Source organism: Ovis canadensis, chromosome 9 (assembly GCF_042477335.2).
Source record: "Ovis canadensis isolate MfBH-ARS-UI-01 breed Bighorn chromosome 9, ARS-UI_OviCan_v2, whole genome shotgun sequence".
Lineage (NCBI taxonomy): Eukaryota > Metazoa > Chordata > Mammalia > Artiodactyla > Bovidae > Ovis > Ovis canadensis.
The window spans coordinates 33,982,409-33,999,503 of NC_091253.1; the positions used below are offsets into that span (position 1 = coordinate 33,982,409).

A 17,095-nucleotide genomic window follows, 5' to 3' on the forward strand; every position below is an offset into this window, starting at 1 on the left:
CCCAGGGGTCAAAGGCGGCGGAGGCGCCTGTGCCCAGATCCCCGGGGCTGCAGGGCAGCTCACCTGTCCCAGCTCTGTGGCCGGCCCCAAGCTAACACCTCCTGGAGCCCCAGACTTAGCTGCTGAAAGGAGAGTTCAGACAAGAATCATCCTCTCAGGGCTGGTGGGTGGGCTTGCTAGTGGTCCTCCAAAGGGAGGAAACCACAGTATGTAAGCTTGCTATTCAAGGGGCGCAAACATGAGAAGACATGTTCAGAGAGGTGAAGAAACTTGCCTGAGGTCACACAGCTACTGACAGGGCCAATTTCCAGTCAAAATCTACTGCCCTTAGAGCTCTTGCTCAACATATTATTTCTCTCCAACTTTGATGGCAGACTCCTCACTTTCTACAATAGAACTCGTTTGGTTTAATTAGTGCAGTGTTGGTTCATTTATGGCCACCTCTCATTTGAGGCAAAAGCTATTTTCCAAGAAAGTTTACCTTGAAGACATATAATTATGGAAGAATATTATGTGCTCACCAGACTACAAGAGAGAAGGCTTTCGTTGCCCCTGGACATCCACTCCCTCCCCCGCAAAAGGGAAGACTTTTGCTGGGAGAGAGGACTGGCCAGTTTGTGTGATGAAGTTCAGAGAGGGAAAGAAAGGATTTTCATGAAGATCATGTACATGGACTCATTTAATGTCCTTTAAGACACACATGGGAGAAGGCAATGGCACCCCCACTCCAGTACTCTTGCCTGCAGAATCCCATGGACAGAGGAGCCTGGTAGGCTGCAGTCCATGGGGTCGTTAAGAGTCGGACACAACTGAGCAAATTTACTTTCACTTTTCACTTTCATGCCTTGAAGAAGGAAATGGCAACCCACTCCAGTGTTCTTGCCTGGAGAATCCCAGGGACGGGGGAGCCTGGTGGGCTGCCGTCTATGGGGTCGCTAGGAGTCGGTCATGACTGAAGCAAGTTAGCAGCAGCAACAAGACACACATGAGTTAAACATCAATCCCTTTAAAATTACTTGTGGCTCATTAACTTATTAAAATGTGGGCCTCTCTGAGCCCACAGAGCAACAATGCAAAACAAGAGGCTTGATTTATTTGATGGGCTGGACAATTCTGGCAATGTAGAGTGAAAAGTGTGTGTTTTCTTGTTTTCCCCACAAGGCGGAGCCCCTGTCCACACTCCCCAGACAGAATTGAGGACACTCAAATGTGGTGAAAGCGTGACATTGGTGCATTGGTTCCAGAGGAGGGCCTCCCAGGGATTGGTATGAGGTCTGTGAAGATCCTCTCGCCTGAAACCTCACTTCTCAGGTTACAGAGACTGTAACTGTGACTGATTGTAGCACGCAATATACTACATTTTTTAAAAAAGTAAGTGTATAAAACTAAGCTACTGCAAGATAATTTATATGAGTGATGGGAAAAATACTGAAAGGATAAACATCAGAATGTCAATATTGGTTATTTCTGAGAAGTGGAATTAAGGAGATTAAAATGTTCTTCATTCCTTTCTGAAACTTTTTTTTCACAGTGACCACTGTTTTGATTGTCAGACAAGTTTCATCGGTAGCAGAGAATATATAAAGTGCTCCTGCTGAGTGATCACCCTGCCTCTGAGCGCTTACTCGTTTCCCTCTGGGTGGGCTCTGCTAGGAAGAACACGGAGCTGGGAGTGGGGAGACCCGGTCCTGGCCTCAGGCTCTTCCTCTGCTCCCCGTGAATGGCCTGACACACACATGTGCACACCCACACTGCCCTCTGCACACACGAACACTCACAGCCCTTAGCCTGCACCCCAGTCTGTAGTGAAATCCCTAAACAGTGCCGCTGGGTGACAACAGAGCAGTTTGACCCACTGCTGTCATTTTACAGGTGGGGAAACAGGCTGAAGGAGAGCGGCAGGGTGCTGAAATGAACGGGAAGCTGGCCAAGTCCTTTGTGAACCTGGAGAGAGGTCGAGCAGCTTCTTCCACGACAGCGATCCCATTCTTAATGACATGGCACAGTAATAGCCGACACCCAGGCACTGTGCTGAACACTTTATTCACAACTTTTAAAATTTTCACTACAACCCTACAAGCTAGGAATTCTGATCACCCCATTTTATGGGGGGTGGTGATTTTACAGGAGAAAGAAGCACAAAGAGGGCAGGATATGCCCAGAGCTACCCAACTGTCGGCGATGGGGAGGGTGTTCTGGTACCAGCCTCTACAGGCCCTCCTGGAAGAATCCTGATCCAAGGTAGGACTCTAGCCTAACTGGGGCCCCCACTGCCCCAGACCTGGATGGGCGACTGAGGTCTGGGGGCCAGTCCTGAGAAGGAGAGAGGAGTGTGAGCTGAGCTGGGCGGAGCCCCACCGTCACCTGGGGCCACCTGCGTGGAGGCTCTGGGCCAGCCGCTCCCTGGAGTCAAGGTGGTGGGGCACCCTCCTCAGGCATCAGCCTGGAGGGCCGTGGAGCTGGGCTCAGCCAGCAGCTGCAGCCCCGCGAGGGACGCGTAGAGCACAGACAGCTGCGGCACCACCTCAGGGTCCCTGGTGACTGGGTGGCCAGGGCCCCGCAGCTCCAGCCCACAGCTCTCCACCAGGCTCCGGGTGAGAGCTGTGTCCTCGTGCTGCAGCCGGGAGAGGACTTCCAGGGGCAGTGAGAAGCCTGTTTCCTCCATCTGGTTGTAGTTCGGCCCTAAGATGCTTGTCACCTGCCAGGAATCACCCAGGGTGAACACACAGGCCTCCCAAGGCTGGAAGCAGTGGGACCCACCCCTAGGGTGGGAGCCTGGGGCCTCTGATCACTGACCCCCACGCCGCACCCCATCCCCGCCACCACACCTAAGCCTGGGGCCTTGCTCCCTGCAGAACTGGGGCCCCAAGGACCATGCCCCCAAAGCGCACCCTTCCCTGCCCTGCCTGGGGCCTTGGTTCCCAGCACTCCCAGGGCTCCCAGCCCCTGCATACACTGTTCTGCCTGGAGACCCACCCCATCTCTTCATCCATTAATCCCTGAGTTGCGTGGAGGGGATCCCTTTTGGAAACACCCCTGAGCCCCCACAGCTGCCAACATAAGCTACCCAGTGCGTCTCCCGTTCCGGGCACTGTCTGTGATCACCTGCTGGAGTCTCCACTTGACCAGCCCGTGTTCTGAAGCCCAAGCAGAGGGCCCAGCTCAAGGCAGGAACCCAGCCTAACCGCTGAGTGAGCCTGCCTGTGGCTGCTGTAGTGGTCTGGGTCCACAGGGGTCGGAGCCGAGCATACCCTCCTCGCTCCCTCCCCAGGCTCTCACCAGCTCCAGCTGCTGGGGCAGGGCCCCTCTCTCCAGGCACCGGGCCAGCAGGCAGTGTTGGGTGGCACTCAGCGCTGCGGGGAGGCGGGGGTCAGGGCCACCACAGGCCTGCGGCTCCTGGGCCTCTCCTTGGGGACCTGGCAGCCCCAGGGAGGACGGGCTGGGATATTGGAGCCCTGAGGTGGGGACACGCCCCACCCAGGATCTCTGGGGCCATCTTTCCCCAGAAGGTTCTAGAAGGCGGGATCTGTGCCTGCCCTGGAAGTGCTGTGTGGCCTTCAGTAAGACCACTCCACGGCCCTCCTCAGTTTTCCTAAATCACAACCCGTCGAGAGTGTGCGGTGGCCTTCACTGACCAAGAGCGTTCGTGTGTAGTAGCTCACCTCCGGGACCGGTGGCTTTTCGAGGTGGTTACTAACCAGGAGATGGCGAGACCGGCCTAGGCTCCCCCTGCCGAGCCAGCACGAGAACCCGGCCCTTCCTCCAGCCCCAGCCCACAGCATCCTCTTACCGACCAGTGCTCTGAGAACGCAGAGGATGGCCCTTCTTCTCGAGGGCGACAGGCCGCCCGGAGGGTGCTTAGGATGAGGCCCCCAGGGCCACCCAGCTGTCCCAGCACCCCGGTGTCCAAGGCCTGCTCCACCTGCAGAGGGGTGGCGAGGAAGAGCAAGGAGAGGCAACCGTGGGTTCCCATCTGTCCTCTGTCCATGCACCCAGCCGCCCAAGCTCCCATCCCCACACCCTGGGGCCCCAGCCCCTCATGGTGCCAGGGAGGCTGGGACGAGCCTGGGTTCAGCGCCAGCAGCGCTGGACCACGGTCCCTCATTAGGGTTCAGGAAGAGTCTCACACAACAGCTGGCGCCCAGTCAGCGGGGCCCTGGGAGGTCGTGTGCCACCAAGACCCAGAGCATCTCGTTCCTGCCACTCATCCCTCCCCGGCCCCTCCCTGCCCTGACCACCGGGCCCCTCACCCTGTCTTTGAGCTCCTGCAGGGCCCGGGGGCTCTGAAGCAGCTCCCGGAGGGCGCCCAGCAGGGAGAGCCATGGCTCTGGGGGCAGCCTGGCCAGGGCCTCCAGCTGAGCCCCCGCCTGCCTCCTCAGGTCCTGGAGGCCAGGCCCCTCGCCAGGGGCCCTGCCTGTGGGGGGAGGTGTTGGCATTGCTGCGTCCTGTGCTCAGGCTCCTGCCTGGTGCCAGCCCTGCCCTGATCAGCCCCCGGGAAGCTCCGTGTCAGGCAGAGTGCGCCGTGATGTGCTCACCCCTCCTGCCTTCCCTGCTACACTGTAGGCACTCAGCATGTTCTGAACGCCTACTGCATGCCAGGCACTGCACACCCTCAGGGCTTATCCTCACCTTCCGCCTTCCACCACCTCCCTCTCCTCCTCCTCCTCAGTCGCTCACCCTGCCTAGGGCTGATGCTTCAGCTCAAGGAGAGGCCACTTCTCTGCCCTGCTCTGTTTGTTCCTCGGATCCCTGGACTGAACCCCCCTCTGCCCCATCGCCCCTCTGGGATGGCTAAGGCAGGGCTTCTCAGGGTCTCAGCACCCCTGCAGAGGCGGGTGCGTGGGTGGATCTGGCAGGGTGGCCAGAGGGCCCTGCCTTCCCACCCCTGTTTTATTAACCATATAGGCTGCCTCTGGAGAGCCTTCCAGGTACCCAGTGCTGCCCAGACATCACCACTGATCTTCCCAACCTGGGAAGAAAGCTCTGCCCTCCCCTTGTGAGGTGGGGAGACACAACTGGACCTGGCCCACGAGCCCCGTGCTCACCATCCTGCCCACAGCCTGGTCCTGGGGTTTTGAGCTCATCTTCATCCCCCCGGGGAGAGGACACAGGGCCCTCCGGGCCCCCGAGTGACACAGGGCGACTGCGTGGGGCAGGAGGGGGACTGACGACGGGGTCAGGGCCTTCTCCAGAGAGGCGGTGATTTCTGGCTGGGTTCCTGAGCTCCTGGCAGGGGTCACTCACCTCCACTGCCATTTCTACAGAGCTTCCCTTCAGGCAGGTACAGAACAGCTGCTTGGGAGCAGGGGTAGAGAAAAGAGAAAAGTCCCTGGACCACTGATGAGAGGCCCACCCCAGTCCACGTGATTTTCTTGTCTCTCCTTTCTTCAGGTCCAATGCCCCTGCCCCATCCCCACACCCCGGGGCAAGCTGGGCACAGGCGGGGTGGTGGGGCCTCCCTGAGCTCTGGCCTGGAAGCCCGCTACGAAAGCCACCTGAATGCTCAGACCTACAAGGAAACAGCTTCCCTCTCCCTCTTCCTGCCCCTTACTCAGCAGCTGCCCCCACCCCCACCAGTTCCTCTGGCTTCCACGTGCCCCAGTGATCCTCCTCATCCCCAGCTGCAGCACCTTGTAGGCCAAGACAGTGCCCTGTGGGATGCCCACTGCCTTCTCCTTGGCCACGGTGCTCTGACCTGCAGCTGGGAGGTGGGGGGGAGGAGACTCTAGGACCTGCAGGATGGGGTCTCAGGGCTAAACAGAAACAGAGGATGGCGGGCACAGGGGGAGGGGCTGCAGGAGGCCAACATGATGACCAGGGGCTGTTGAGGTTGGAGCAGAGAAAAGTGCAAAGGCAGGGGTCACTTGGGCACAGCAGGAAGGCACTCTGCAAAATATGTTACACATGAGACATTTCCAAAATCCCCAAGGCTTTCTGGGGTCAAAGCAATCCATGGTGGCATGGCAAAAGCTCTCGAAGGTCCCACTGCAAAGAAATGAGTTTTGTTTTGCCTCACTAGGTGGTGTCAGAGTTTGGAGGGTTCACTTCGGGAAGGGCTGAGCTGGAAGCCTGGGGCGTGGCAGTTTGAGAACCTCCAGAGATCGTCCTCTGTCAGTGGGCAGCTGACGGAGGGGCTCTCCAGAAGCTGGGACTCCTGAGGTGGGACCAGTGGCGCCACCGTCAGCACCAGATCCCACCGGAGAAGTGCTACCGAGAAGCAAGAGAACTATCCTGAGGAACGGATGAGACAAGAGTATGGAGACCATTCTGTACAACGTCCGAGCTTCCGGACCATATTCGGTATGGTGGCCTGGAAACTGACCTCCAGGTGACCAGTCCTCACCTGCACTCATGGGGATGGTGAGAGGTAGGGCCCGGAGGCGATGCTGTGAGTGCAACTCGGGACCCTGCCTCCCCCGCCACAGTGGGGACCAGGGGCAGCCCATGGACGCTGCATGGCAGAAGAACAGAGCTGGTGAGGAGCAGGTCTGGGTCTTGAAGGCCCGTCGAAGGAACCCTGCCGGTCCCTGCCCTTGGCACATCCCGGGCACTCTTCTCACATCGCTGCAGTCTCACCCTGATTCCAGCACAGCTTCATGGACCAGAGAAAGCAAGCTCAGAGGGCCAAGTGACTTGCCCAAGACCACACAGCCAGCCAGGGGCAGAGCTGGGGTTCACACCCAGACACACCCAATTTCAAAGCTGATGCAATACGATACTGCACTATGATACTGCTCCCCAGCAGCAGGTAAGACTCACCTGGGAGAGTCAGAACACCAGCGACGGGGTCCTAGTCCACACCAGTGAAAATTCTGTGTGTGTGTGTGTGTGTGTGTGTGTGAACTGGTATTTTTAAAAAGTCAAAAACCAACAAGACACCTCTCCAGGTGATGCTAAAATGCAGAGCTGACACAAGGGCCCAGGGACTCCACACTCCTGGGTGAGATGGGTGGTTCGCCAGGAGTGAGGGGTGGGTTCCTTGGTGGCTTTCAGCACCCGGCACACCAGGTTTGCGCCCCCAGGGCACCCCCTGCACCTGGACGTGGCCCAGCTGGAGGAGAGACAGCCGCCCGGCTCCTGTGCTCGGCTCTGAAACGTGGCGTCCCGCGCGGCCTCCGTGGCCTCGGTCACCACATACAGGCTCTCCTTCTCCTTCCAGCTCTGCAGCTCTTGGAGGAACGAGGGTCTTGGAGTCCTCAGTTTCCTGCCGGGGGTGCCAGTGGGGGCAGGAGAAGAGACAGAGCTTGGGGGGTGCTCTCTAGGGCTCCCCTGCTCTGGGGCCTTCCACAGTGGGCAGCCTGGACTCTGTGCTGATATGGGCAGGGGTGGGGGGTGGCAGGTTACAGCGGGGGCCTGGCCTGTACTCAGGACTAGAATTCAAGGTCAGGTGGGGGTAGTTGGAAACATCCACCACCTGAGACATCTGTCTTCAGCAAGACTTAAAATGACCAGCCCAGGGGCTGCCACTGGGCTTCTTGCCAACTGAATCGAGCAAAAGGCATATGTTCCATGGTTCATGTGGTGTTTAAAAATTTCAAGATAACATTGAAATTGGTGGTAGTGGTGATGTAGTCATTCAGTTGTGTCTAACTCTTGCAACCCCCTGGACTGTAGCCTGCCAGGCTCCTCTGTCCATGGAATTTCCCAGGCAAGAAATACTGGAGTGGGTTGCTATTTCCTTCTCCAGAGGATCTTCCTGACCCAGGGGTCAAACTGCAGTCTCCTGCATTGCGGGCAGATTCTTGACTGACTGAGTCACCAAAACCCCAGTTTTAGCTTCTTTCAAATAAAAAAAAAAAACAATCCAGTGACATGGAGCTCACATTCCCGCCTGGCAATAGGCAGGTGCAGCTGTCAGCTTCAGCAGGCCTGTGTCTCCCAGTTTGCCGGAGTCCCCACCATGCCCTGTTGCCTCATCCTTGGTAGCTACCGCACTTCTGTTTCTTTTTCTGGCCTTAAAAACAACCAGGGGTTTGAAATCTCTGACTTAACATGAGTCCCTCTCACTGCCAACTCTCTCTTCCTCGGGGTCGGGGGCCCTGCCCCTGGGTTTGCTGCTAATAGTGGACATCCCTCCCATGCCAAGCTACTCCTCAGAAGGCTTCTTGCCAGGCCCTCAAGTGGCTGGGGCCTTGGGGCTTTTCCCTCCTGGCCCCCGGCCCTGGGGACCTGGGCCCACGGAGAGCAGAGCCCAACCCACCTGGCTGATGTACCCACCTCTCCCCCACCAGAGTCTCCCAGGTGTGGGGGGCACCCTGAGCATCCGCATGGCCAGCAGGGAGCTGCGGCTCAGTGCGCCACTGCCCGTTGCCTTCCCCTGCTGCCCGGTGCCCAGGCTCACGCCCCTCGTCACGGCTCCCGCCACCGTCTCCTGGAAGCAGATGGGTTCGCTGCAACTCAGCTCTGTGGGGAGAGGGGTCCAGGCGCGGGGCCTCAGGCCCCAGTTTGGCCTCCACCTCTTACCGGCTCAGTGTGACCCCAGGGCAAGAAGCCCTCAACTCCCAGAGCCTCAGTTTCCCCATCTCTAAAAGGGGCGGAAGAATAACAGGGTTTTCCCTCCAAGAGCGGTGGTCAGCATTTACCAAAGAAATTGCCAGCAGGGTCCCTACCACCCAGTAAGCACTTGGTGCATGTCAGCCATTATGGCGATTAAAGTGATGATGATGAATACTCATTAGGGAGCTGGGACAGGAGGGAGGAAAAGGTGCGCCCTTCTCCCCATGGCAGGCACATGCCTGGGGGTGCCCCTGGCACGTGCCTGGGCAGAGGGGGCATCAGCTTTCTCCCCCAGGTGGACCCTTTATCAACCCGCCCTACAGTCCCCTCCACTCTGCCAGCTGCCAGCCCCACCGGGAAGTACCTGGGATGGGGGAGCTGGGCTCCAGGGTATCCACAAGGGAGAAGTCCGTGGGGATGAAGGGGGGTGTCCCAAGGCCAGAGGGGGCATCTGTGCTTCTTCCTCACCAGGCAGAAGGGGTGCAGCTGCAGGGTGCTGGACAGGCTGTCCATGGGCACCAGCTCTCCCTTCCTGCCCAGCTCTCTGACCAGGCTCTCGGTGTCCCTTGAGAACAGTGATGACATGTTCCTTGAAGGGTGAGAAGGGAGGGTGTCACCCAGGGCTGTGGGTGTGGGGGGCCCTGGTGAAGCTTTCAGCCAGTTGAGCTTCTAACACAGTGAGGAGAGGGGTGCCCTGAGCAGAGGGCCCCCAACCCCCATGCCTGGGTGCTAAAGTCAGCATGTAGGTGGAAATCACAGGTGGTCAAAACCCCCTGGAACCATCCTTCCAATCACCCCACCACCACCTGCCTGCATGGGACCCTGAGAAACTCCAGGACCAAGGATGCCTCAGTCCGAACAGCTGTTCCGTTGGGAATGTTACTCTGTGCCTTGTTAAGTATATACATATTTTCATAAAATATTTATGTGTGCTGTGCTTAGTCACTCGGTCATGCCTGACTCTTCGCGACCCCATTGACTGCAGCCTTCCAGGCTCCTCCATCCACGGGATTCTCCAGGCAAGAATACTGGATTGGGTGCCATTGCCTTCTCCAAGGGAAGCCCATATTCATAGGTTATTATTATCTATAACAATACCTCCTCTTGGGGATTGTGACCAGCTCTAACGCCCTGCTGGTAAAGCGCTTGGAACAGGGCTGGCACACATTGATAAGCTGTCCCTTCAAGGGTCTGGTCCATCTCCTTCTTCCAGGTAGTGGGGCCCAGGCAGGGTCCAACGCTGGGGTGGGCGGTGGTTGGCGGGTGGGGGCAGCAGCAATTTGCTCAGTCTTTGCTAGCACTTGCCATGGCGGTGGGCACCTTACCTCTGAGGGCACTGGGGAGCCACAGAGGGCTCTACGTAGGACAGCGAGACTGTACACCAGCGCGTGAGTTTCAGGAGGAGCGCCTTGACAGCCAGGAGCACAACCGAGTGGAAAGGGGAGACTTGAAGAGCTTATAACTACATCCAAGGGATGTGACCGTGGGCTCCAAACCAACAGGACAGATGTGTTCCCTGCTGGGGCCTGGGGGAGAGAGTGTAACAGGTGGAGGGAAGTGAGAGGCTTACTTCTCCATCAGGCACGGTGCTCAGGGCCCCACAAAAAATATTTTTAATTTTAGTAAAATCAGAAGAAAGAAATTTTTAACTCTCAAAGAATGTCATAATACTTAATATTAGAATATTTGTCTGTATACGAATACACTTAAGGCCAAAGAGAAATGTAACATATGGTTGGGAGTGGGCCAATACAGTCTTAAATGGTAATTTTAGGGTTTTTTTTTTTTTTTTTTTTTTGGTGGGAGTGTTAAGGACTCTTGAGTCTGGGAGGCAGCATCTCAGTCCTATGAAATGAAAAGATGCTTGCTCCTTGGAAGAAAAGTTATGACCAACCTAGACAGCATATTCAAAAGCAGAGACATTACTTTGCCAACAAAGGTCTGTCTATTCAGAGCTTTTTCCAGTAGCTATGCATGGATGTGAGAGTTGGATTATAAAGAAAGCTGAGCACTGAAGAATTTAAGCTTTCAAACTGTGGTGTTGGAGAAGACTCTTGAGAGTTCCTTTGATTGCAAGGAGATCCAACCAGTCCATCCTAAAGGAAATCAGTCCTGGGTGTTCATTGGAAGGACTGATGTTGAAGCTGAAACTCCAATACTTTGGACATCTGATGCAAAGAGCTGACTCATTGGAAAAGACCCTGATGCTGAGAAAGATTGAGGGCAGGAGGAGAAGGGGACGACAGAGGATGAGATGGTTGGATGGCATCACCAACTCGATGGACATGAGTTTGAATAAACTGGGAGTTGATGATGGACAGGGAGGCCTGGCGTGCTGTGATTCATGGGGTTGCAAAGAGTTGGACACGACTGAGTGGCTGAACTGAAGTCTTGTCAACTCTTTTGACCCCATGGACTTATGTAGCCCGCCAGGCTTCTCTGTCTATGGGATTCTCCAGGCAAGAGTACAGGAGCGGGTTCTGAGAAAACTGCTCCCAATTTTAGTATTTTTAGGGAGGAAGGTGACTTCATGGCCGGCTAGGGGCGGCTGCAGACAGTCCCGCTCAGTGCCTGCAGCCGGGCGCTGCCCGAGGGCTGGGTGGGGCGCCACTGGGCCCCAAGGGGACCTGAGAATTTGGGCTGCAACCTTTGAGAGGACCCCGGGGGGACAGTGTGTGATACGCGCCACCCCAGCTCATGGGGAGACTGAGAGAGAGAGAGAGATCAACACCGTTGTCCCCCAGGACCTGGGTCCCGGACCCCCCACCCCCTATCTGAGGCTCCGAGTGACGGGGGTGACTGTCCTGAACCCCAGGCTGCGCCCCATTCAGGAGCCCTCTCGGACACCCGCCCGGACCACCAGGGTTTCCAGCCCGGCTCATAGTGCCCGGAGTCTTCCACCCCTCCCTCTGACCCCTGACCCTGACCCGTGGGGGAGAGTCTCCTGCTTTCAACAAGGGTGCCGTGGATGTACACTAATATTAATAAGCATGCTGTTTTTCTTTCATGTGATTTAAAGAATCAAATTGTTCCCAGGTTTGTAATTGTTTTTAAACCTCAGATGGCCCCTTCTCCACTAGCCCCTCACCCACCCCCCAGCTCCTCCCCAGAGATATCACTCTGAACTCTTTCCGTTGCTGTTTTCTCTCTTTTTAAGGACTATATTGAGATGTAATTCACACACAGTTCACTGTAATTCACACACACTTCAATGTCCAATTCAGTGACTGTGAGCACATTCACAGAATTGTGGAGCCGTCACTGCAGTCAATCGTAGAATATTTTCATCAACTCCATCCACCCCCCACCCCTGCCCCACCACAAGAACCCCATCCCAACCGCTAATGTGCTTTATGGATTTGCCTATTCTAGATATTTCATATAAATGAGATAATACAAGATGTGGTCTTTTGAATCTGTCCTTACTTAAATAATAAGCTTGCTCAGTTGTAGGCATTAAACGTGGACTTACACCTGGGAAAAGGAATTTAGGGCCCCTCCCGCTATACCTGCACGAGTCCCATTCCTCCTCTTGAGTTATAATTCTCTTTGTTCTTTACTGTTACTCTAACTCTGTAAACTCTACTCAGCTATGAATAAACTGTAATTATTTTTTATTTCCAGGAAGATTTGGATAGTTTCTCATTGTCCTTTTTTTCTTTTCTATTTTCTATGTACTTATATCTAATTAAATCCAAACTGCCAAATGCTTAAATCTCCTTGTCTTATGCCCAGGTTCCAGGTATTGTATCAGTTTCATACTCCTGGAGAAATCTCTCCCCAAGGCTTCCTATCACTTAGATGTATCACTTCCTCTTACAACTTTCTGGAAAAGGGAACATGAGCAGTAATTATTTAAAAAAAAATTTTGGTTGAAAATATCCTTATTCTACCTTCATGATATAGACTACTAAACCGGAAATAATTTTCCCCCCAAATTAAGGAAGCCCTTGCTCCATTGCCTCTAGTCTGCAGTGGCTGTATTTTAATGGCATTCTCGTGTCTGATCTTTTGTAAATAACCTGTTTTTCGCCATGGATTTTCACTTCGTCCCACATGTTCTGAAATGTCCCTGAAATGTGGTATGAGCTCATTTTCATGTATAAATATTTGTGTTGGGCAGTCAGTGGGCTCTTTAAATCTTGAAATTTGTGTCCTAATTATGGGGTATCTTCTTGAATTGTTTTCTTGACGATTCCGTGTGTGTGTGTGTGTGTGTGTGTGTGTGTGTGCTCTTTTGGGAGAAGGGGCCTGTTTTATCCAAATGTTTGCCTTCCTAGACTGCCTTTCTAAATTTCTTTTCTCATTTTTATCCTGTGGCTTTTGGCTCTACTTTTTGGGAAATTTCCTCAACTTTATCCTCTAATCTTGAATTTCATTTCTGTGATAGTTTTAATTTTTAAGAGCTCTGTTTTCTCAATGTTCCTTTTAAAATTTTGTTGTTTAGTTGCTAAGTCGTGTCCAACTGTTTTGCGATGCCACTGTTGGTAGCCTGCCAGGCTCCTCTGTCCATGGCATTTCCCAGACAAGAAAAACTGGCATGGGTTGCCATTTTCTTCTCTAGGGTATCTTCCTGTCCGAGGGGTCAAACCCAGGGTTCCTGCATTAGCAGGTGAATACTTTACTGACTGAGCCCTCAAAACCCAAGTTTTAGTTTTTCTCAAAAAAAAAAAAATCACAACAAAAATGGTGCCATGGAGCTCGCATTCCTGCTTGGCAATAACTAGGTAGAGCTGTGGCACAGCTGCCAGGTCCAGGCAGGCCTGCGCCCATCTTTCCTTCTCCAGGGACTCTTCCCAACCTGGGAACTGAACTCACGTCTCCTGCATTGGCAGGCGGATTCTTTACCACTGAGCCACCAGGGTGTGGCCCTCCCAGTTGCTTTCTGTTAGTTTTGGCCTCATCTGTTTCTCAGATATCTGATGATGCTTGTCGGCTCCCATTTTGGGGGACAGGCGTCAAAAATCAGACTGGAAACTGAGCAGTGGGTGGAGCTTAGCGACTGAGCTTCACTGGCAGGCAGCAGAGTGCTCAGCTTGGCTGCATGTTAGAATCAGCAGGGGAGCTCTCGAACCGCCCGATACCTGTTCTCACTGTGAAACAACTAAATCAGACTTGTGGGGGGTGGGACCCGGCATTAGCAATTTTTAAAGCACCCGTTGATTTCTGTGTGTACCCAAAGCTGAGGACCTCTGCTGTGCCTTTCTTTGTGGAAACCGAACTTCTACATCAGTAGGACTTTCTCTTCTGCCGGGTCTCCAGAAGAATCCTCTAGTCTCCTTCCTGGCAGAAAGGAGTCAGTCAACTGGGAAAGACTGCGCTCATAACTCCCAGCTGGGAGAGAAGGTGAGGCAAGGGTTGACCTGGAACGTTCCATGAAAAAGAGGCTTTCTCTGGCCACTGTGTGCCCCTCTAGTGACAGGAGAGACTTTCGGAATGTATCCTTCTGTTGTCTTTTTGCTGGGTGGAAAGAGAAAAGAGAGCAATAGGCACCCAGAGTTAATTATCATGACATTAACAAGCAAACAAACAAAAAACCCCAAGAACTTTGCAATACCAGGGAAAACAACAGGGGGAGGCTGAGGTACCTTGCACCGCTTTACGGGCTCTGAGCCCAAGGCCACAGGTTTATTTATTTATCTTTGCGCTGGCGCCTCTCCAGCTGTGGTGCTCAGGCTCGTCTGTTGTGCAGCACCGGCTCTAGGGCTTCAGTAATTGTGGACCTTAGAGCACAAGCTCAGTGGTTGTGGTGCTCGGGCTTAGTTGCCCCACAACATGTGGGATCTTCCTGCACCAGGGATCAAACCCATGCCTGCTGCATTGTCAGGTGGATTTCTTACCACTGAGCCACCAGGGAAGTCCCAGAGTTTTACAAAATAAATCCTTCATTTTCATCTGCTTGGTTGAGACCTTGTAGAGAGGGGAGACGGGATGGGGAGGAGAAGACGAGGCATTGCTTCTGGGAAGAGGGGCTGACCCTGAACACAAGGAAGTGTGCGGGGGGAAGTGAAGCTATATTAATGAGAAGAATAACCACACCTGTAGCCAGCTCGCCTCTTCTTCCCCAGGCAAGCCGGGTGAACTCTCTCAAGGAAGCTAAGACTCCTGAACCCCTCTCCCACCACACCCTGACCCCTCTGAAGACGCTGGGTGTTCTGTGTGAAGAGACAAGCAAATGCCTCTCCTGGGCGCGGGAACCCAAGCTCCGGGAATTTAGTAAATCCGTACAAGACAAGACAGAGTCCAGGCCAACCGTGCAAGGCTTCTCAGAGCCCAGGTAAGTTCTTTCTTTTTTCACACCAGTAGAAACAGGCTCCAAGCAGTCTTTTGTGTTGGAAGAGACACTGGTCTCAGTTCCAGGTGTGGAAGAAAGAAAAACTTCCTACCCTCCGTCTTTGTGCAGAGAGCAGGTTTGGACAGAGGCGCTTATGCTGGTGTTGAAAATTTGCACAAGGTGAGAGCTGTGATTTAGGTTTTATTTGGGGGCAAAATGAGGACCGCAGCCCAGAAGACACGCTTCAGATGGCTCTGAGAAACTGCTCCGAGGAGGTGAGGGAGGAGCTAGGACAAGAGCAACCAAGAGCAGGTGGTCTGAACATCAGAAGATCACCGTTAATTAGAGAGACCAGATATGTCAGGTTAAGGAATTTAGCACTTTTTCTATGTATGGGATGACGTAGTCTCGGAGAAGGCAATGGCCCCCCACTCCAGTACTCTTGTCTGGCAAATCCCATGGACGGAGGAGCCTGGTAAGCTGCAGTCCATGGGGTCGCGGAGAGTTGGACACGACTCAGTGACTTCACTTTCTCTTTTTACTTTCATGCGTTGGAGAAGGAAATGGCAACCCACTCCAGTGTTCTTGCCTGGAGAATCCCAGGGACGGGGGAGCCTGGTGGGCTGCCATCTGTGGGGTCGCACAGAGTCAGACACGAATGAAGCGACTTAGCAGCCGCAGCAGCAGTCTGGGCTCACTGAAATCTTTCCTTCCATATGCATCTCGGCTATGTGAGACCAATATCCCATGTTTTCACATCCTGCCTGGGGACGAGCAAGAGGAATAAAAAAAAGGGTTATGTGGCATCTATGCAGACACTAGACGAAAGAAAGACAGCGGCAGAATCCATTCGGGTAGAGAAGTTGAAGAAGAGCCCACAGTGTCCTTAATTATTTTGTATTGAAGTGAAATAATCTCAGTAAAACAAGACCTTAAAGATGAGAAGAAGAGACAGCAAGACAAGCCAAAAGGGAGACTGCAAAGCTAAGGGACCAAATTGAATATCAGGATGACAATTTCTGAGCTAAGAAATTAGGAAAGCAATAGAATGATGATTGAAGTTGAGGGCTGACTCACAAGCATTGAGGAAAGATCTGCCATGATCTCAGAGAATGCAAAAGGGAAAAGGAGAGATTTATAGCAAATAGACAAGGTAAAACGTATTTAGAGGACCCAGAGGACATTTGTGGGCTTCCCAGGTGAGGCTGGAGAAGGTGATGGCACCCTACTCCAGTACTCTTGCCTGGAAAATCCCATGGATGGAGGAGCCTGGTAGGCTGCAGTCCATGGGGTCTCAAAGAGTCGGACATGACTGAGAGACTTCACTTTCACTTTTCACTTTCATGCATTGGAGAAGGAAATGGCAACCCACTCCAGTGTTCTTGCCTGGAGAATCCCATGGACGGGGGAGCCTGGTGGGCTGCCGTCTATGGGGTCACACAGAGTCGGACACGACTAAAGCGACTTAGCAGCAGCAGCAGCAGGTGAGGCTAGTGGTAAAGAACCCACCTGCCAATGCAGGAGACAGAAGAGACGTGGGTTCGATCCCTGAGTGGGGAAGATCCCTTGGAGGAGGGCATGGCAACCCGCTTCAGTATTCTTGCCTGGAGAATCCCAAGGACAGAGGAGCCTGGTGGGCTACAGTCCATGGGGTCGCAAAGAGTCAGACACAAATGAGGGGACTTAGCACAGCACAAGGACATTTGGTTACTGAGAAATAGAGAATTCAGCAAACAGAATGTGTAATGTGTTTAGTGATATGAGTGAATCTTCTTTAAATGAAGGAAGAACTGAACCCACAGCTCAGAAGGCACTGTCTGAAAACTCCCAGGCTGACTGACAGAGGCACAGGTACAATTGTGTGTGTGTGTGTGTGTGTGTGTGTGTGTGTTGCATGGGGCTGGTGGGGGAGGTAGTTATAAGTTTGAAACAATTCCAGACATACAAGAACACTTCAGAATGAAAAAGAACTCTTGTTTTAAATATTTTATCACATTTCCTTGATCACATGCTTCTCTATCCATCCATCAATTTCACCTTATTTTCTGATATATTTCCAAGTAAGTTACAGATGTCAGTACACTTTACCCAATGCAATTCAGAATGCTTATTCATGAGAGTTCAATCTTTGTGTACATTGCTTTGAAGTAAAATTAACATGCAATGAAATGCTCAGATCTTTAGATACTATTTGTTGAGTTTGGACAAACGCATAAACCTTTAGCAAGATACAGAGTTAGAGTATTTCCATCACCCTAGAATGTTCCCTCTGGTCTTTATCAATCTCTGTCCACCCAAACTGGAGTGGCAGAAGGCGGGGCTCCA

The 17,095-nt window shown here is 53.3% G+C and overlaps 1 protein-coding gene across 1 annotated transcript; it reads right to left on the reverse strand.

Annotated features, from left to right (window-relative positions):
- Positions 1-2,431: 2,431 nt before the first annotated feature.
- Positions 2,432-9,081, reverse strand: LOC138445842 (gasdermin-A-like). The gene is made up of 9 exons (XM_069600334.1): positions 8,965-9,081; positions 8,851-8,860; positions 8,255-8,403; positions 7,824-7,954; positions 7,037-7,204; positions 5,046-5,143; positions 4,251-4,414; positions 3,791-3,922; positions 2,432-2,698 (listed from the first exon to the last, which is right to left on the reverse strand). The coding sequence occupies exons 1-9, from the start codon at positions 9,079-9,081 to the stop codon at positions 2,432-2,434; spliced, it is 1,236 nt and encodes a 411-aa protein (XP_069456435.1).
- Between the last annotated feature and the right edge of the window lie 8,014 nt (positions 9,082-17,095).

Bases quoted from the DNA above. Each gene is read 5' to 3' on its own strand.
- LOC138445842 (XM_069600334.1), bottom strand. From the start codon at position 9,081: ATGTCATCACTGTTCTCAAGGGACACCGAGAGCCTGGTCAGAGAGCTG. The intron at 7,955-8,254 runs GTGCCCCCCACA...GTTGTTTTTAAG, and splicing joins TGGCCATGCGGATGCTCAGG to GCCAGAAAAAGAAACAGAAG. The intron at 7,205-7,823 runs GTGAGCTCCATG...CACCCCCGGCAG, and splicing joins GCCTATTGCCAGGCGGGAAT to GAAACTGAGGACTCCAAGAC.